The sequence below is a fragment of the Leptonychotes weddellii genome, chromosome 6 (assembly GCF_054177405.1).
Source record: "Leptonychotes weddellii isolate Sample4059 chromosome 6, ASM5417740v2, whole genome shotgun sequence".
In the NCBI taxonomy this organism is placed as follows: Eukaryota; Metazoa; Chordata; class Mammalia; order Carnivora; family Phocidae; genus Leptonychotes; species Leptonychotes weddellii.
In genome coordinates this window covers 59,295,760-59,317,875 of record NC_138374.1, presented here as the reverse complement: position 1 = coordinate 59,317,875, position 22,116 = coordinate 59,295,760, and the positions used below count along the sequence as shown (strand labels likewise).

The window sequence follows — 22,116 nt, the reverse complement described above, 5'->3', positions numbered from 1 at the left end:
ATTTGTCAATTCCAGTGATGGGTATTAAAGAGGGCATGTACTGCATGGAGCACTGGGTGTTATACGCAAACAATGAATCATGGAACACTACATCAAAAAATAATGATGTAATGTATGGTGATTAACATAACATAATTAAAAAAAGAAAACAAGGGGTTAATGTGAAGCTCCCTCTTTCAGATACTATGAAGATGGTTATAAGAGCATCAGAGAAAAATTAACAGTAAAGATCATTTTCAGCCAAGTTATGTCATAGGTTTAGCACAGGATAGATTTTATGGTAACAAATATAGTTTCAACTTTAATAGGAGGTAATTATTCAACCATCCACTCTATAGATTATTGCTGTTATAAGTATCTTTTGCTTAAGGGAATTAGTATAATGTCAATCAAATGCAAGGGTCCAGAGGGGACCTAGGGAATGAACAGTACTAACGGCATTTCCACACCTTGAAAGTAGTTAGAATTACGACAGTAGATAAAGACAAATGTAAGCATTATCAACTAGAAGAAAGGCAACAAAAGCTCTGACTAGGGCAAGAATGACCAGCTTTTTAAAAAATAATAGCTGACATTTATTGAGCATTTACTAAGAAGGATGTGCTAAGTGCCTCATATGTATTATTCTACATTAGTCTCAAAATAATCCTAAGAAGTAGATACTATTCTTTTTTTCCCATTTTAAAGAAAAGGAAACTGATGCACAGAGAGATCAAATCACCTGTCCAAGATCACTCAACCTGCACATCAAGTTCTGCAAAGAACTATGTTTCTAAACAAGGCAGAGCCAATGAATGTAACTTATTTGGGCTCTCAAGAAGTCCATGGCATGGTTTTTATATCAGAAGTTATTTAAAAACAAAACCAAATGATGACTGAGCTAAATGTTTTGCAGTGGATTACAAAACCCACTTAACAATATGCAGTAAAGAACAGAGTTGAATTAGTATCTTTTTGATGGACACGTCAGTACTAATCCTTGCAAATGGATACTGAATTAATCTTATTTTGCATTTCAAAAATGACATAGAGGAGGAAGTAGAGTCATGAGTCTGAGTATGCAGATGATATTGATAAATTTTTCAAAGAATAAAATGCTAAGCAACCACAGAAGCAGCTCACAAAGCATGAGGAGGCTCAATAGTGACAGATGACATTCAATGTGGGCCAGTAGGCAATACAGCTGGAGAAAACTATCCATATACTCTTAATAAGCACTAAACTATAAGTTTAGTAGGGAATGGGATTTTTGGAGCTCTAATGATATACAGTGATAATGACATAAAAGCCAAGAAAAGAGTATGCATCTCTAGGAAGAGTTTAGAAAACAATCCAACATGCATAATATTTTGTAATTAATAAAACATCCTCATGCCCATATTTTTTAGGTTTTCATTTTTTTTATTGAGATCATTATAGTTTCATATGAAGTTGTAAGAAATAATAGAGGGAGCCCTTGGGCACTTTGCCAATTTCCCCTAATCGTATCATATTTACAAATAAAATTCTATTTGACTCCATCTGGAATACACTATGAAGGTCAGGTAAATGCATATCAAGAAAGGCACAAGAAAGGTTCTAGAGATGGTTTAGATCATAGGAGCTGAAATGACTATGAGAGGAGAGGTTGTTAACGGGTCAATCAACTACAAATCTAGGTCACATCAGGTTGACAAAACAAAGTCAGGGGTGAATAAAGAAAACATGACTTTCAAAACACATTAGTAGAGAGTATATACATTGGCTATGGGCTTAATTTCAAATTCTAGAATATTAGAACTATGGGGACTTAATATTTAGACTGGATAGCAAATAACATAGTGTGAAGCACTAAACTATGGAGTCTGACTGGGGAAACCCTTCCCCTCCTCCCATTTCTTCCCAATCTCTACCACTCAGTAGCTGTGGGAACTTCAACTAGTTATACTAACTCTCTAAGCTTATTTCTTCATCTTTCATCTGGGGATAATAATGGCACCTACCTCATAGGGTTGTGAAGATAAAATAGGAAAACCTAGGTAACAATGTCTGACACAAATGAAAATGTCATTATTAGCTAATGCTGATGTTATGCATTTAAAGGCTTTTAAAGGAGGGTTTCTAAACCTTGGCACTATTGACATTTTGGACCAGATAATTCTTTCTTGGGGCAGTGGGGGTGGACACAGGGGGTTCCTGTGCATTGTAGGATGTTCAGCAGCATCCCTGGCCTCTAACTCATTAGATGTAGCACTTATCTTCCAGCTGTAATACCAAACATGTCCCTAGATATTGCCAAATATCCGCAAGGCTGGGGGTGGGGTGCGTGAATGTGAAATAAAATCAACCCTCGCTGAAAACCACTGCTTTAAAGGAACTAATTTAGGACAAAAAGATGAAGCACTACTTTCCATGGTGGTAGCCATTTCTTAGTTAAAGCAACAGGTCGTACATATTGCAAATAAAAAAAGTTTCAGAACGGATTTAGAAATAACAAACATACATACACATAGACCCATAATGAACAAAGTTTCTAAATTAAATTTGGAATTGTGCACACTTACGAGGTTGAAGTAATGGAGACCCCGTCCTACAAACTTTCAAACACTGTGCGGGGCCACTGCCAGATAGGATGAAACCTCAAGTTAGGTGAATGATCCACCTAGTGGACACTTGAGATGCCCCCATGTTCCAATAAGCTAATTATAAACTCCACCTGCAGCAAGAACACATTTCAAGGCATCCCCTAGAGAAACACTAGAGCACTGTGTTCCAGAAAGTGTTCCTGAATCTCTCTGCGCCTCAGAATTACCAGGGGGAGCTTTTCAAACATGGACATTTCCAGACCCTATCCCTACATTTTAATTTTGCATTTTAGGGTGGAGAGGCCAAGACATCTATCTGTAAGTTTAGTAAGTCCTCCCAAGTAATTGGGAACATCTGGTCAAGTCGACAGTGTCTTGAAATGTGAGAGAGAAGGTCAGGTTCTCTTTAACTCTGCCCCATCCTAACTCGTACATCAGAAAGAGACCTACACACTATGCAGAATTCTTTATGGGAAAAATTACAGCCTATAAATAGATATATTACATTAGTTCCCACTAATGATCAACATTAGGAACAAAGCTCCTACCCAAATAGAAAGCTGAAAACCAAAATTTTACAATAAAAGAATTAATTAAGAACTGCTGTTGTTTATTATTTCTAGTAATAAGTCTTCAGTTATCTCTGGTGACAGCTTTTGCTACAAATTCCATACCATCAATCACCCATGTTCAGACAGAACAGGGGTTACTATGCTCAGTCGTGTGGAACCAACAGTCTGTCTGCAAACTTTGAAAATGACAAGCAGTTGAAAGACAATGCTCATTCTATTTTCTATTCAACACCACCAGAAGAGATCCTTACTAATGCAACAGAGGAAGCATTTGCTTCAGCAGTTAGAGGGATTTTAAGCCTAAGTGTGGAGCAGGTTTCCATCTCAAATTATGCAATTTGCAACCTACAGGTAGGGTGACCAGCTGTCACAGATTGCCTGGGACTGAGAATTTCCCAGCATGTGGGACTTTCAGTGTTAAAACTTAGACATTCCTGGGCAAACCATGACAACTGGTTACCCTATGTACAGTCTTTTTTTTTTTTTAAAGATTTTATTTATTTATTTGAGAGAGAGAATGAGAGAGAGAGAGAGCATGAGAAGGGGGAGGGTCAGAGGGAGAAGCAGACTCCCTGCTGAGCAGGGAGTCCGATGCGGGACTTGATCCTGGGACTCCAGGATCATGACCTGAGCCGAAGGCAGTGGCTTAACCAACTGAGCCACCCAGGCGCCCCTACCCTATGTACAGTCTTAAAGTTATCTTGTAGCTGGTTCCCTATCTATAACTTTTTTCTTTTTTCTTTTTTTTAAAGATTTTATTTATTTATATGACAGAGAGAGACACAGTGAGAGAGGGAACACAAGCAGGGGGAGCGGGAGAGGGAAAAGCAGGCTTCCCACTGAGCAGGGAGCCCGATGTGGGGCTCGATCCCAGGACCCTGGGATCATGACCTGAGCCAAAGGCAGACACTTAACGACTGAGTCACCCAGGCGTCCGTCTATAACTTATTTCTAAGGGCCTCTACATCCCTCAAATCTGTCCCTATCCCTTGTCCATGTTCCATCCCACATATTTCTAGCCTGAGGACTTGGGTGCTGGAGCACCTTTCTCCTCCTAAAGTAAATGGACTGAGCTGACTGGTCACAGACACTGAGCTATAAGTCTATGTCATCCAGGAAACGGAGGTGAAGCAAAATCAAAGAGAACCTGAGAGAACCTGACCTTCTCTCTCCTAATTCAAGACACTTAAATAATGGTTCCCACTACTTGGGAGTGCTTATGAAATATAAAGATTACAGGACTTCCACCTCAGACTGTCTAGAGAGGAGGACTAAGAATCCCCATATGTGAAAAGCTTCTTGGTAATTATGATGTTCAGAAAGGCTCACCAACAATATTCAGAACCCAGTGCTCCTCCAGGGGGGGCACGAAATGTGTTTTTGCTGCAAGTGCAGTTTATAATTGCATTTCCAGAATGGGGATGTATTTCAGATATTTTACTAGGGAGGACTGACCTTTGTAATCCATAAATCCAAGTTAAAACCCATACTTTGATCTCAAGAGGCCATCATTTCAAATGCCTACATACTTTACTTGTCATGCCTTAACTGAGTCTAAAGTAAGCTTGAAACCTATTTAAGTCAGGTCAATTTATGTTTATAAATGTTTGCCTTTAATAGTGTGCATCGGTAGCATATTATATCCAGATAGTCCTGTAAAAAATCACCTGTTGGCTTTGTCTTTGTTATACCAATTACTGACATCAAAAATTACTAATTGAATATATACACGTAAGGCTCAGAGCTAGATGTTAGACTTTGGGAAGGAGAAAATTTTAAGTTATATAAATCTTTTATAGACTTATTGCCCTCTGTACTAATCTTATGTGATCACACTCTCAACAGGGATTTTTACACACATAAAAATTAGTTTCAAGGTGGTCAAAGATCACTCCAGAAATCCTTTCACAGTCCCTGAGCCTTTAAGATGAGTAAACATTTCTTCTTTCTGAGTGACATATGGTTTAGGAAATATATGACCAAAAAAATTAATTAAATAAATTTTAAAAAGATAATATGACCTTCCTATAAACACTCATCTTGGAAGCCAATGAGAACAAAAGATCCCATAAATTAATCTCTGAAAACCTATTCCAAATGCCTCTCCTTTGGCAATATCCCTGCCAAATGAAGACACTTTTTAGGTCCCTGAAAACATCTAGCAGGTGGTTTCCAGATTGTGTCAAAGGGTTATTGGAAAATTAGAGAAGATATGCGTCAAAGTCTTACAAGGTCCAATATAGGGGCTGAAGCTTCTTCACTCTTATGCAGTCATTTTGGCTACATGAGACTCCTTATTCATAAGCTCTACAAGGGTGAAAAACATCAAGATTTTATGGATTTTATCTTTGAAAACTTGCCAGAAATATTCTTGACTAGTGTGTGGAGACGCACACGCACGCACACACACACACATGCACAGACTGAAAACCTCTTTTTCATAGACTCTCTTGAAAGAGCACTGAGACACCTCAAATTCACCTACATTTTGGAAAATTCAGCATCCAAAACAAGCCTCCTCTGTAAGGAGCCTTCTGTTCATTTCTGCCACTTGACACTTAACATGAAATGTATGGATCATTCCTTTGGTATGGGCAATTCCTACATAAACTCAGTATGCATTTCCATTATACAAGGAGTGTTAATAAGCTTGTTCAAAATCCTGTCCATCCAGAATGAGAAAAATGCATAACTACTCTTAACCTTTGGAGAATATAAGACACATATATGCACATAAAAGTCATGATTTAAAATAGAAAAGATATATCTATATCCAACATGGAAATATTTTATAACTCTCTTCCAGATACTTGTGCAGCTATACAAAACATCAGACAACTCAAAAATTAATGTGTATCTGGCTTAAGACTTCATTATGTGTTTTATATGTTGTTTGTTGGGGTTGGTGGAAGAAAAAAAGTGTATCTAATAATCTGACTCAAAATTCTAACTGGATTGACATTGGGTCCTGCCCCCTTTTATTTGCCTCTCATCAAAACACAATGGCCAGCCCAGCAAGGGGAGCTCACCAGGAGATAAGGACAGCCAACTATGAAGCATATTATTTTACAGATTAGCTTAAGGATTTAATATAAAATATAGAAAGTACTTAGAACAGTGCCTGGATCACAGAAATCTTCAATAATAATAAAGCTATTAATAGTAGCTACTATTAGCCACCATTATTAATACACTTAATTATTAATTAATATACTTAATAAACACTGGAGATTATGGTTTTACCTACTTAGACCATATGGATCAGTTTTAAGCAGGAATGTCTTAAATGAGCTGTTAACAATGACACGGAAACACATTACCTTTTTTAATCTCTTCCTTCAATTCCTGGAGATAAAGGACATCTCATGAAGCAAGTTCACCTAAGCCTATTTTTATCAGCCATCCAGAAACCAGCCTGCAAACCTCTGGCCCATCTGTATTATAAAAGATAAGCTGTGCTCTCATTTCTACTCATATAAATTAGTGTTTCTTTCCTAACTAAGTCCTCCTGGGAGCATTAATTTGCCTTCTGCTTACTAGCCAATCTACCATCCCTGGGGTTAAAACCAGAGAAACTGTCAGACAAATGGAACCAATTTTGAGACTTTTCAACACAGAAGTTAATGCGGAAAAAAAAAAAAGAGACAGAAAAAGGCAATATAGGATCAGAATGAGCTACACCACTCACCTCCACTTTCCCTATGTTGATGAATCATCTTACAAGCAGGTAATAGAAGAAAGCAAGTAGTAATGTTAAAACTCTCCCATCACCGAATACCTCAAAAATACCATGAGTATCAAGACAGTACAGATTATCTACAACCAGTGATAGAAAATAAGCACACCACTTGTTTGTCACAGGAGACCAAGTCGGAATTCATTAGGACCAGGAGTTGTGGTGAGTGTTTTTCACCTGACACCTATTTATGCCTAAGTCTGATGCTTGGCCCCCAGCTGGAGAGAATGCTCTATATCAGAACACACCTTAATTCCTCCTGCTCCGTCTCAGCTCCCCCACTGCAACTCAAGGACCTCCTCAGCTTTTCTGTTGCACCAGGCATGGTTTCCCACAGGAGGCCACATTTAGGAAAGCAGCAAGAAGCTGAACTCTCCTGAGAGTACAAGTGAAGACCTGTCCCCAGCCGTGCCTCTTACCTGCAGCATCTGCGCCTTCCACAGGCACACTCTGGGTCGACGCTGGGATTGGGTCCTTGGGTCCATGCACCTGAGCAGCTTCTTCCTGGTTTGTCAAAATTGCAGAGCACAGATCAGTTTCCAGGGCTTGGAGCTTCAGCAAGGAATTCTGCCAGCAAAAGCAGAACATCGGGCTAGCTAAGTAACTGCCTAATACACAGCGGTGAGTCCGGAGCTCTGCAAAACCCCTTCTTCCAGAGGCTGGCAGGGGGGAGGATCTCAGCCCCAGCGGCTTCAGGCAGAGCTGATTGTGCCAGAATCAGATACACATTATTCCACATGCAGCCTCAGTTTCTGCCTCATTGCAATCCTAACGTATATGGCTTTATATGTCACACATGGGACTGGTGATTTCGTCAAGAGGAGACGCTGCACCAGGAGAGCCAATCTGAGATGGTATCTGCTGCCCGGGTGGGTGCTTGAGGCTTTACGCTTTGCAAGTGTTTCATTCATTGTGCTGACATCAGGAGCAAGTGACATTAGGCCCCTCCCAGGCTACCATTCATAAAAGCCAGCATCCCTTAACCACGAAGACTGCAGCAGACCGCAGTGCATAAAGAGTTACTGCTGCAGAGGCCGCCTGGCTTCTGGGCTCCCTGATCTACATCTGTATCCGGGAGGGTATATGCGTGCACGCATGTCTGTCTTCTGAAGTTGCTTCTCACACATGGGATGGCTCTAGCTGCCTGTATCAAAAGCAGAGTGCAGGGAGCAAGGGAGAGGGCCTTGGTCACTGAGTGTGACCCCGCCCAGCCACCGAGGGAGAAGGAATTTCTTAGCTCCCAGAACAACCCTCTTCCCACTCCCTTCATTTCTCATTTTAAATTTCTCCCATGGTTCTTAATCAGAACAGAGTCATACAGACTGACGCACGTATCCTGCCATGATGCAGATGCCCAGCAAATTAATTCCCCTGACCAGGTGAAAATGAGATGTGCCTGAGGCCTTGGCGGGGTGCCACTCCCCTGCAACAGGAAAGCTCTGCAGGCCTCAGAAGCTCCTCCACCCACAGAGCTCCTGGCAGGGGTGGCTACCTGGAGCGGAGCCATTGATCCTGTGCCTACTATGACCCTCCAGTATATACATACTCTACTCACACTCTACCGTCCACCTTTCGTACCCAGCCACCACACCCTACTCCATATACACGCTCCCATTCCCATCCCATGCTTACCCTTATACCCTACCCTACCTTCACCTCCTATCTTCCACACCCTCGTGCCCAACCCCCACACCTTCACACTACTTGCACATACATTTAACCCCCAAATAACCCCATATACACTCTCATTTCTACCCTTCACACTCACCATTTTTATCCCCTACTACGCACATACACACATACACACACACACACACAGAAACACCCCACCACACACACACCATATATACGCCCTCATACTCCCACTCTCACATCTATTCAGAACACACACACACCCCTTCCCGCCTATATACCCTCACACCTTACCTCACATAAGCGCCCACCTCCAACATCTCTTCACACCGAACCCCTCCCCTCACAGAGTACCTATTCCTACACACATACCCTCATCCATGCTGTTGACGTGAGTAAATATGAGCCCCCAGCAGTGTTTTCAAAGTTGTTCACTGCTAAGCGGGCTCCAGATACCTCCTCTGTCACGCTCAGAGATGAAGGTACAAACCTCCTCTGTGCTCAGGAGCTGCTGACTGAGAGCCCACAGCTCAGATGAGGCATGTACCTGAGATCAGGTCACTTTTTTACTGCTCCCTCCTCCTTTCTGGGATGTTCTCCCAGCAGCTGAGTGTGGAATTAAGAGCCTGAGGTTACTGACAGGAGGTACAGAGGAGCAAGGGCACCAAGTTTCTGGGAAGAGTTCTAGGCATCCAGGAGACAAAAAGAACAATTCCAGACAAGCTTCCTACTGGAGAAACTTAGAGATCAGAGTGACCTTTCAAAAAAGAGCAAACTATTCTGAAAATTAAGAAATGATGACATGAGAATGTAAAATGGTGCAGCTGCTATAGAAAACAGTATGGCATTTCCTCAAAAAAATTAAAAATAGAACAACCATATGATCCAGTAATTCTGCTATTGCATATATCCCCAAAAGCAGGGACGCAAACAGGTATTTGTGCATCTATAGTCATAGCAATATTATTCACAATACCCAAGAGTTACATTATGGACTGAATTGTGTCTTCCCCAAATTCATGTTGAAGACCTAACCCTCAATGTAACTGTATCTGGAGATGGGGCTTTTAAAGGGAAAATGAGGTCTAAGGGTGGGGTCCTAATTCAATATGATTAGTGTCATTATAAGCACAGAGAGAGACACACCAGGGATGCATCCACAGAGGAAAGGCCATGTGAGAAAGTGGCCGTTTGCCAGCCAAGGAGAAAGGTTTCAGGAGAAACTAACTCTGCCAGCACCTTGATCATGAGCTTTCAGCCTCCAGAACTGAGAAAATAAATGTTGTTTCAGCCACCCAGTCTGTAGTATCTTTTTTTTTTTTTAATGGTAGCTCTAACAGAGTATTGGCAGACTAATACAAGGTAGGAAGAAAGGAAGGAAGGAAGGCCCTTCATCCCTACATTTAGAGGAAGGAAGAGAGGAAGAGAGGAAGGAGGGAAGGAAGGAAGCGAGGGAGGGAGGGAGGGAGGAAGGAAGGAAGGAAGGAAGGAAGGAAGGAAGGAAGGAAGGAAGGAAGGCCCTCCATCCCTACATTTAGAGGAAGGGTGTGGAACCTGCTGCTTCTTGTAGATTCCATGTGTTCTTATATATTCTACAAAGTAAAAGAGGGCATGTCAGCTCTGCTACCTTCTATGCATCCAACTTTGGGCAAGCATCTTCATTATTCTAAACCTTAGTTTCTTCATATATATTATGTGTATATATATATATATATATATATATAGTAACAGTAAGAATGGCACCTGTTCTTAGAATTAAGTGGAAGGCATGAAATGCACTTTGTAGATATGTACATATGCACCAGCATATGGCAAACACTGAAGGACTGAACACTGGGTTTATTATGAATTATCTCCACACCCGAGAGACCACTGGGCAGAGCTCTGGTCATGTGTGAGGCCAAATGCTACACCAACTCTGAGGCCTTCACTCATCACTTTATCTCCCATGGCCCCACTTTCTGCATCTGTCTATAAAGGGCCTGAGACTGGACGACTTCTAAGTTCCTTTCCAACTCTAAAGGAGAGGAAAGCAAACATGCACATACACTGAGGATGGTGCACAGAATCTGGCACCATGTGGGTGCTTAGACAGTGTTTCTGGACCTGAACCAAGTGTTCATGCAACACACACAGCAAAGAATTTCAAAGCATAGGAGTATGTCAGCTCACATTCAGAGGCCTCTGAACTCCCACAGGGAGTGAGGTATAATGCTGAGACCCAGTTACGGCTAGAAGTAGTAATTGGGTTGTCATCCACCTTCCTCTCCCACCTCTTCCTCCCTTGTACTCAGGCTGAAGCAAAAACAAGACAGGAGATTTGTCAAAGGAGATCCATCTGCATGGCTGGTTTATTCCTCTCTGAGATAGGAGATGGGAGTAAGGTTAAAGGAATGGAGAAGAAAACAAGTGGCAAATGAAATAGGAGGGAGAAGATGAAGGTCTAAAGGTATAAGACCTCCAAGTAAAAGGGAAAAAATAAGCTGCTATACCTGCGGACAAGAGAGCAGAACGGAAGAAACTCTGCAACCAGCTGTCATCAACTATATTCCTTCCCCACCCCAAACTGACCCATTACCTGAAGACGAGCTGCTGTTCCTCAACATAGGAATGGAGAGCGGGGATCTGGACACCCTGTGTGGGATGGGCCCATAAAGTGATACCCTCCTGATGACCAGGAAAGCCAGGACAATGGTGGGGTGGGGGCTTTACCTGTGAGCAATCTATGCCACCATCACATGTCCTTCCAGTGGGCAACAGAAGACATCCAGCCTGTCGCATCAGGACTGAGCCCTGCAGATAAACCCTGGAGAAGGCCCATGGACAAATCACACTGCACATTGTGCCCCTACACAGATGTAACACCACACACGCAGCTCCGAGGCTCAGGCTGCTTTTAATGCAGCTCTCCCCAGCTCTCCCATCTGGTTATGAACGAAACCAAAGAGAAGTCCGTGAAACCTAGGTGTGGCTTTCTAAAAGTTAATTTTTTCTCTTTTACATAATGGAAAATATGCTACTTGTTTTAGAAAACACTCTACTCACTTTTCTCTGCTAAGCAATTACCAGGTCCCTCTTTAGTTGGGTTGGAATGGAGGACACCCACACAGGCTGGATGGTTAAATACTATTTTAAGGTGCCTTTGTCTGCAATTCACCAGTTGCAAAGTAGGGACAGCTTACTTTTAATTTCTGTGAAGAGGTTTAGTGGCCCTCTCACATCCTTTTATCTAAGAACTGTATATAGATTCTCTAGGGTGATATGAAGATCAAATTGGATATTTGCTCAAAGTTGGGGATAAAACTGGGTCCCCGAACATCCCCAGTTTTACTTAGCATTCTTCTTCTCTGATTTTAATGTTTTCCATGTACATTTCCTCCATTACCCACCTCCCAGCTCCTCCCCCCACACACTACCCTTTCTTTCCATCTGCTTCCTGACCCCACCTCCCCAGGCCTGATTTAGCTATAGGCGCTTCACAGTCAAATTTCTATCAAATTCTCGAGCCAGTTTTGATTACCTTATCTAAACAGCACCCCCCAATTTCTCTGTTAGCATCTTATTTCCTTTCTAACACTCACTATAATATGTAATTTCGTTCACTTCCCCATTGTTTATTGGCTCTTTCTAGCTCCAAGAGGGCTGGCACCATGCCTCCATTGTTCACGGCCATACCCAGTACAACGAGAAGTACAGGAGCCAACCAACAAAAGGACTGCCATTGCACATTAGTTTTTATTTCCTGAACTCTTTAGGCCCTTCTGAGTATCCAATTTCAAGCTGCCCTGCTGCCCTGGCCCACAAACTTTAAAATGATTACAAGTCACTAGGGAATTTGTTAAAGATGTGCATTTGAATAGGGATCACCCAAGAGATTCAGATTCTGTGGTCCAGGGCAGGGTCATTTAGATACAGGAAGTCTAAGGTCCATACTTTGAGAGATGTAGCCCTATTCCCTGGGGACTTGACCCACTCTAAATGCTGCCTTGCTTGCCTGCTTAGCTCCACCTGTCCCAGGAACAATAGCTTTTCGCTGACTCCTGGCCCTCTGATGCCCTCATTAGCCTCCTGCCCTAGACACGCCTTGAGGGCTGCTTCTCCCCCATCTCACCATATACACACACTCACACCAGGACACATAAATTATTAAGTGCTCAGAAGCAAGGCAGTGTTGCCTTCTAAATGGCTGTTGCTGGTCTCTGCGTGTTCTTGCCAAAAGAAGTGGGACTTCTTCCAAAGGTGATGGCTATAGGAAAATGCTAAATTGACTCTGACCCTAGAAAGAGTGGGCTTTTGGCTAATTCCTTTGGGGCCTGTGTTGCTTATAGCCCAGCAAGCTTTACAGCCAGGTCTAACTGAAGGATTACACACTTCAGTTCAGCCTCCTCTGCTCCAGGTGATCAGCCATCACTCCCACACTCCCCAATGGAGAAATTCAATGTAAAAGTACAACCTATTCACTTCTAGGGGCCCTTTGTTGACTAGGGGATCCAGGCCCTATTCTGATATTATCAAGACTTCTTTTTAAACAAGGACAATACCACCACAACATGTGATAACCCAAACCAAATTTCCTTTCAACCAAATGATTTCAACCTGGAAAGGGAGTACTGTACTTAATTCATCTCATTGTGATGTCCTTGTTATGTTCACCTTGGTAAATAAATATAAAAATGAGATGTTTGGCAGAGAATAATACAGTTTATAATCTCATATTTTAATTCAGGACTCTGAGCTTTTCTAGATGATAAGACAATGATTTTCTAAAACTACAATGTGTCTCATTTTCAATTCATGGAATGGATTTCAATAGTTTCTCTTTGGAGCTATTAGTACTTAAACTATCCAAAAGGACAGGTGTTAAAGAGAATAACCCCTCCCCCCAAAATCATATTTTCCAAAACACTGATTATATCCCAAGGGCTAAAGTCCACAAATCTAGTCTGTATTGTAACCCATACATTAATTCTTAGTGGCTACTTCTGTTCCAATTTCTTTCAGCTCTGAAAAATATTCTGCTTAAAAACTAAACTCAGTAAGATGAGGTGGACTAAGATGGAAATGTAGGAAGATCCTGAACTCATCTACTTCCATGGACACACCAAATCTATAGCTACATACAGAACAATCCCCTCTGAAAAAAATCCTGAAAACTAGCTGAACAGCTATTCCACAACAAAGGATAAAAGGGCTACATTGAGAAGGGCAGGAGAAGCAGACACACAATCTTGCCAAAAACCCCACCTCTAGCATGGTGATCCATAATCAGGAGGGATCTCACAAATATAAAGCTTCTCCCTAAGGAGCAAGGGCTTCATGCTCTACATGAGGTACCCCAACCTTTGGAACCCACAATGGAGATACAAACTCCAAAATGTCTGACCTTGAAAACCACATCCAGGAAACCCAGGGACTGTACAGAAATGACCAGCTTACATGCAGACTAACTAACCCTGGGGACTAGCACAAAAGCAGCAATTTGTGGGGCACCTGGGGGACTCAGTTGAGGATCTGACTCTTGGTTTTGGCTCTGAGTTAGGCTCCACACTCAGTGGGGAGTCTGCTTGAGATTCTCTCCCTCTGCCCCTCTCCCTGCTTGTGCATGCTCTCTCTCTCTCTCTAAAATGAATAATAAACCTTTAAAATCAAACAAACAAACAAACAAAAGCAGCAGTTTTAAAAGTGCTTAAACTATATGTGGAGAAGATTCATTTGCTAATGTTAAACCATCTACTGGAGGGGCAGGGAACTATAAGGACTCTCTGTGGGGACAGAGGCACTGGCATGTGACACTTTTGTACTCTCTCTCTAACTTGATAGTACAGGCAGGTGTGCCCTAGCCCCGCACTCTTCCACTGCCCTGCTAGAGCTGGCAGGCACACCCTTGCCCTGCAGTCTCCCACTGTCATGCTATGGCCTGCAGGCTCATTGTCTGTGTGTCCTGTGTTCTCCCACTGCCTTACAAAGGCCAGCGAGCATGCACGGTCCACAAAGGGAACACTCCTGGATCACCTTACTCACTCTTCTGGCCAATAAGAACATTACATTATGTTCCTTCATTTCATAGGACTATAACAATTGGAGACAGTTCTTAGCCGACTACGACCATCCCCAGGCTAATATAAACAGCAGACCGACTGAGCCACCCAGGCACCCCAACGTCCCAGCTTTTTTTTTTTTTTTTTAAGATTTTATTTATTTAGTTGAGACAGAGAATGAGAGAGAGAGAGTGAGCATGAGAGGGGGGGAGGGTCAGAGGGAGAAGCATAAAAGAAAGACACTCCCAGTCTTTCTGTTAAAAAGGCTTATTTACCTGTTTTTGACCTTTGGTGTGAGGGACAGGCTTCAGGTTTGCCAAACATCTAGAGGCTATGGGGGTGTTCTCAAGGAACCTAAGCAGGGACACCATCTTTGTGTTCTCCTTTGGCCTCGATACAGCACATGCCAGTACCTCCCAGAAAGAAGCATATATACTCATCTGAAGCTCTGATTTTTGCACCTGTCATCCAGGGGACACCAGATGACTGTCTGGAAGCCAGCAGAATTTACAATTGCAGCCCCACAGGAGTATATATATTTGCAAACTTTAAAAGTTGCTGCCTGACAGTCTGGCTTCTAATCACCTGAAACTAAGTGCTGACTGAGATCTCTCTCTTTGGAACACTGGTAAGTCTTGGCACACCCTCAGCAACTGGGGCCTACCAAGAATAAATGAGACTGCTTAGACAATTGCAAAGATTCTAGAGACAACCAAGAACTAGAGCAGGGTTGAAAGATAAGGTTCATCTCTTACACAAGGCCCTCCTTCAAGACTGGGAGAGATAGCTTTTTCCCCTAATACATAGAAAACACACACACACACACACACACACAGAGTCAATCAAAATGGAAAAACAGAAGACCATGTTCCAAATAAAAGAACTAACTAAAACCCCAGGAAAAACAATTTAAAAGAATGGAGATAAGTAACCTACCTGATAAAAAATTCAAAGTAATGGACATAAAGATGCCTACCAAACTTGGGAGAAGAATGGATGAGGCTGGTGAGAACTTAACAAAGAGATAAAGAATATAAGAAAGTACCAAACAGAAGTCACAGACCTGAAGACTATAACAGTAACAAAAAATACACTAGAGGGAATAAAGAGCAGATTAGAGGACAAAGAAGAACTGGTTAGTGATCTGATAGAGTAATGGCAATCATTCAAACTGAAGAGCCGAAAGAGAAAAGAATTTAAAGAAATGAGGATAGTTTAGGCACCTCTGGGACAGCATCAAGGATACTAACATCCTCATTATGGAGGGTCCCAGAATGAGAAGACAGAGAGATAGGGGCATAAAACTTCTTTGAAGAAATAACAGCTGAACATTTCCCTAACCTGGGGAAAGTCACAGATATCCAGGTACAGGAAACACAGAGAGTTCCAAATAAGATGAACTGAAAGAGATCCACACCAAAACACATTAAAATTAAAATTTCAAGAATTGAAAATAAGAGAATATGAAAAGCAGCAAGAGAAAGCAATTCATTACATATAAGGGAACCCTTCCCCCAATAAGGTTTTCAGCTGATTTTTCAGCAGAAACTTTTAGGCCAGAAGAAAATGGCACAACATATTCAAAGTGCTGAAAGAAAAAAACAAAACAAACAAACAAAAAACCTTCGAACTAAGGATACTCTATACAACAAGGTTACCATTCAGAATTGAAGGGGAAATAAAGAGTTTCCCAAGCAAGCAAAAACTAAAGGAGTTAATCAGCACTGAACTGGCATAAAAGAAAAGAAAAGGGGCGCCTGGGTGGCTCAGTCGGTTAAGCGTCTGCCTTCGGCTCAGGTCATGATCCCAGGGTCCTGGGATAGAGCCCCGCATCGGGCTCCCTGCTCGGCGGGGAGTCTGCTTCTCCCTCTGACCCTCCCCCCCTCTCATGCTCACTCTCTCTCTCTCATTCTCTGTCTCAACTAAATAAATAAAATCTTAAAAAAAAAAAAAAAAGCTGGGACGTTGGGGTGCCTGGGTGGCTCAGTCGGTTGCCGTCTGCCTTCGGCTCAGATCATGACCCCAGGGTCCTGGGATCGAGCCCCGCATCGGGCTCCCTGCTCGGCGGGAAGCCTGCTTCTCCCTCTCCCACTCCCCCTGCTTGTGTTCCCTCTCTTGCTGTGTCTCTCTCTGTCAAATAAATAAATAAAATCTTTAAAAAGAAAAAAAAAGGAAAGAAAAGAAAGGTCATAACTAGAAATAAGAAAATACTTGAAAGAAAAAATCTGAATGGTAAAGGCAAGCATAGAGAAAAAGTAGTGGATCAACCACTTATAAAGTTAGTATGATGGTTAGAGGCAAAAGCAGTAAAATCAACTAAATCTACAATAATTATTTAAGGGACACACTAAATAAAAATATGTAAAATATGACATCAAAAACATAAAATGTGTTGGAGGAGGAGTAAAAATGTGGCACTTTCAGAATGCATTTGAACTTAATCACCAACCAAAATAGATTGCTATATACATAAGTGGTTATATATGAAATTCATGGTAAGCACAAACCAAAAACCTATAATAGATACATAAAAAATAAAGAGAAAGGAATCTACACACAACACTATAGAAAGTCATCAAATCCTAGTGAATAAAGAGAGAAGAACAGAGAACTATAAAAACAAGCAGAAAACAACAAAATGGAAATAAAAACATACCTAACAATAACTAGTTCACATATAAACGGACTAAATGTTCCAATCAGAAGACAGGGTAGCAAGCCGGAAGGGAGTGACATGGTATATTCAAAGTACTGAAAGGAAAATACCTAAAACTAAGAATGCTCTACCTAGCAAGATTATCATTCCCAATAGAAGAAGACACAGTTTCCCAGACAAACAAAAGTCAAAGGAATGTATTACCACTAAATCATCCTTACAAGAAATGTTAAAGGGAATTCTTTAAGTGGAAAGGAAAGGTCATCACTAGAGGAAAACAGTATGAAAGGAAAAAAAATTTACAAGGAAAAGCAAGCATATAGTAAAGGTAGTAGATTAGTCACTTACAAAGCCAATACGGAGGTTAAAACACAAAAGCAATAAAACAATAATATTTTCAAGAAAGAGTTCAGGCATACAAAAAATAAAGATATGTAAAATATTATATCACATACATAAAATGTGAAGAGAAGAGTAAAAATTTGGTTCTTTTAGAATGTGTTTGAACTTAGGCAACCATCAAATTAATATATATGCTATATATGTAAGATGTTATAAAAACCCAGTGGTAACCACAAATCAAAAACCTATAATAGAGAAGTATATGGCAGAGGAGGAATTAAGATAGCAGAGGAGCAGGGGGACCCTAAGCTTGTCTTGTCCTTCAAAGACAGCTAGATAGTTATCAAAGCATTCAGAACACTCAAGAAATCAATCAGAGGTGGGAGAGAACAAAAACTGCAAGTCTATAAGTAGAAAACCAAACAGCTTTTGAAAGTAGGAAGTGAGGAGAGTAGTCTTGGGGGAGATATAACTGTGGATATGGTGGTGGGGAAGGAGCCGGCTTATGGAGTATACCACAAAATATTATAAGGAGTGGAGGGCAAAATCTGAACTTTTAGAAATCCACTACAGTGGGGGATGTGCCTGGCTTAAAGGTGCTCAAGTGACTTGGGTGGGGTGGAATCCCAGGAGTGACAACGTGGTCTGAGGATCCTCTGGGTCACAAGAAGATCAGGTGACACCAAGGTGCTACACTGTTCCCAGGCATGGGAACAGAAAAGCTACCTGGGACCAGTGGGTCTTGGTGCTAGTTTTCTGTTCTGTGTTACCATAAACTGTGAACCACTGTGCCATGGGGCAACAGCTTTCTTGGGACCACTTGGGAAATAGCTAAAGCACTGCAAGACCCTCCCCTAGAGGAACAGTACAGGTCTGTGCCCCGGGAGTCCCTAAAATTTGGAATATTGAAACTTGGTCGCATGCCTGGGATAAAAAAGCTGGGACGTTGGGCGCCTGGATGGCTCAGTTGGTTGGGCGACTGCCTTCGGCTTGGGTCATGATCCTGGAGTCCGGGATCGAGTCCCGCTTCGGGCTCCCTGCTCGGCGGGGAGTCTGCTTCTCCCTCTGACCCTCCCCCCCTCTCATGCTCACTCTCTCTCTCTCATTCTCTGTCTCAACTAAATAAATAAAATCTTAAAAAAAAAAAAAAAAGCTGGGACGTTGGGGTGCCTGGGTGGCTCAGTCGGTTGCCGTCTGCCTTCGGCTCAGGTCATGATCCCAGGGTCCTGGAATTGAGCCCTGCATTGAGCTCCCTGCTCAGCGGGGAGCCTTCTTCTCCCTCTCCCTCTGCCTGCGGCTCCCCCTGCCTGTGCTCTCTCTCTGTGTCAAATAAATAAAATATTAAAAAAAAAAAAAAAAACAAAACTCGGACGCAGGCAGGGAGAACACAGGGATCAGAGAGAAACAGAACACAACAGAGGTGAGCGATTGCTCTTCTATGAAGAGTGTGGGGGTGGGGGGTGTGAACTTTCAGCTCCAGGGCTACAGAGAGGGGTGCCATCATATTTACCCTTCTCATCAGGGCTGAAAGCCTTCAGAGAACAAAACAGCGCCACCTAGTGGAGGCCAGTGTCACTTACACCTGGAGGCATATTTCCACTGAAACAAGTCAGCCTGAGAATCGGCACAGCCGGTTCTTCCCGCAGAAGACCAGCAAAAACAGCTTCCTCACAAGTCTACTAAAAACAGTGCTGCAAAACTTCAGCTCTAGAGGAAACAGGATATAGCTTCCTTTTTACTTTTATTTCTTATTTTTTATTATTATCTTTTTCATTTATTTTCTTATTTTTTCAATTCCTTTTTAAATTTTTATTATTAATCTTTGTCATTTTTATTTATAATATTTTAATGTTTTTTATTTTGTTGTTTCCTTCCATATATATATATGTGGAATATATAAATATATATATTTGTATTTTGAGATCTAGATTCTTTTAAGAAGCAGACAAAAACAAACCGAAGATCTAGGGGGGTTTTTTTGTTGTTTTTTGTTTGCTTTTTGTTTTGTTTTGTTTTGTTTTGTTTTTGTTTTCTTCTCTTTCTTCTTTTCTTTTCTGGACAAAATAATGAGATGGAGAAATTCACCCCAAAAGAAAGAACAGGAAATAGAACTCATGGCTAGGGATTTAATCAATACAGATATAAGTAAGATACCTGAACTAGAATTTAAAACAACAATTATAAGGATACTAGCTGGATTTGGAAAAGAGCAGAGAAGACACTAGAGAATCCCTTACTACAGAGATAAAAACTAAAATCTAGTCAGGCTGAAATTAAAAATGCTATAATTGAGATGCAAACACAAATGGAGGCCATAAAAAGCGGGACAGACAAAGCAGAGGAGCCAATCAGTGATACAGAAGGCAAAATTACAGAAAATAATGAAGCTCAAAAGAAAAGAGAAAGAAAAGTAATGAATCATGAGGGTAGAGTTAGGGAACTCAGTGACTTATTAAGATGTAATAACATTTGTATCGTAAGAATCCCAGAAGATGAAGAGAGAAAAATGGGCAGAAGGTCTTCAAACAAATTATAGCTGAAAACTTCCCTAATCTAGGGAAGGACACAGACCTCAAAATCCAAGAAGCACAGAAAATGCTCACTAAATTCAACAAAACTGACTATCGCCAAGGCATATCATAGTGAAATTCATAAAATACACAGACAAGGAAGGAATCCTGAAAGCAGCAAGGGAAAAAAAGTCCTTAACCTACAAGGCGAGACAGATCAAGCTTGCAACAGATCTGTCCACAAAAACGAGACAGGCCAGAAGAGAGTGGCAGGAAATATTCAATGTGCTGAATGGAAAAAATATGTAGACAAGAATTCTTTATCCAGCAAGGCTGTCATTCAGAATAGAAGGAGAGATAAAGAGTTTCCCAAACAAATAAAAACTAAAGGAGTCTGTGACCACTAAACCAGCCCTGCAAGAAATTTTAAGGGGGATGCTTTGATTGGAGAAGAAAGACCAAAAGTACCACAGACTAGAAAGGACAGAGAACATCACCAGATACACTAATTCTACAGGTAACACAAAGGCACTAAATTCATATCTTTCAATAATCACTGTGAATGTAAATGGACTAAATGCTCCAATGAATACACGGTGTATCAGAATGGATTAAAAAAAAATCCATCTATATATACAAGAGACTCATTTTAGACCTAAAGACACCTGCAGATAGAACCATTTATCATGCTAATGGATGTCAAAAGAAAGTTGGAATAGCCATACATATATCAGACAAACTAGATTTTAAAACAAAGACTGTAAAAAGAGATGAAGAAGGGCATTATATCATAATTAAGGGGTCTATCCATCAAGATCCAACAGTTGCATGGGGTGCCTGAGTGGCTCAGTTGGTTAAGTGTCCAACTCTTGATTTCAGCTCAGGTCATGATCTAAGAGTTGTGAGATCCAGCCCCACATCAGGCTCCACTCTGGGCAGGGAGTCTGCTTAAGATTCTTTCTCTTCCTCTACCTCTGCCCCTCTTCCCATCTCTCTGCCTCTCTTAAAAAAAAAAAAACAAAAAACCTAACAATTGTAAATATTTATGCCCCCAATGTGGGAGCACCAAATATATAAATCAATTAATAATAAGAACAAGAGGGTGCCTGGGTGGCTCAGTCAGTTAAGCGTCTGCCCTCAGCTCAAGTCATGAACCCAGGGTCCTGGGATCAAGTCCCACATCAGGTTCCTTGCTTAGCAGGGAATCTGCTTCTTCCTCTGCCTCTACCCCTTCCCCCTGCTTATGCTTGCTTCTCTCTCTCTCTCAAATAAATAAATAAAATATTTTAAAAAAAAGAACAAGAAACTCATTGATAATAATACAATAATAATAAGGGACTTTAACACCCCACTTACAGCAATGGACAGATCATCTAAGCAGAAAATCAACAAAGAAACAGTGGCTTTGAATGACACACTGGACCAGATGGACTTAACAGGACTTATTCAGAACATTTCATCCTAAAGCAGCAGAATACACATTCTTTTTGAGTACACATGGAACATTCTCCAGAATAGATCACATACTGGGTCACAAATCAACCCTCAACAAGTACAAAAAGACTGATATCATACCATGCATATTTTCAAATCACAACACTATGAAACTTGAAGTCAATCACACACACAAAAAAATTTGGACAGACCACAAAAACATGGAGGTTAAAGAACATCCTACTAAAGAGTGAACTGTTGGTGGGAATGCAAGCTGGTGCAGCCACTCTGGAAAACAGTATGGAGGTTCCTCAAAAAGTTGAAAATAAAGCTACCATACAACCCAGCAATTGCACTACTGGGTATTTACCCCAAAGATACAAATGTAGGGATCCAAAGGGGTACGGGCACCCCGATGTTTATAGTAGCAATGTCCACAATAGCCAAACTATGGAAAGAGCCAAGATGTCCATCGACACATGAATGGATAAAGAAGATGTGGTATATATATACAATGGAATATTATGCAGCCATCAAAAGGAATGAAATTGTGCCATTTGCAACAACGTGGATGGAACTGGAGGGTATTATGCTGAGCGAAATAAGTCAATCAGAGAAAGACATGTATCATA

At 41.3% G+C, this 22,116-nt stretch overlaps 1 protein-coding gene across 8 annotated transcripts in view; it reads right to left on the bottom strand.

Moving 5' to 3' along the window:
* Positions 1-22,116, bottom strand: part of FAM13C (family with sequence similarity 13 member C) — a 141,591-nt gene that overhangs the window by 34,280 nt on the left and 85,195 nt on the right. For 4 of the 8 annotated variants that reach the window (XM_081824229.1, XM_081824223.1, XM_081824224.1 and 1 more), the window contains one exon: positions 7,292-7,439. In XM_081824229.1, coding sequence (XP_081680355.1) covers positions 7,292-7,439 — 148 coding nt within the window. The remainder of the gene's footprint in view (positions 1-7,291; positions 7,440-22,116) is intronic. The other 4 variants (XM_081824225.1, XM_081824227.1, XM_031030468.2 and 1 more) reach the window with 1 other exon arrangement.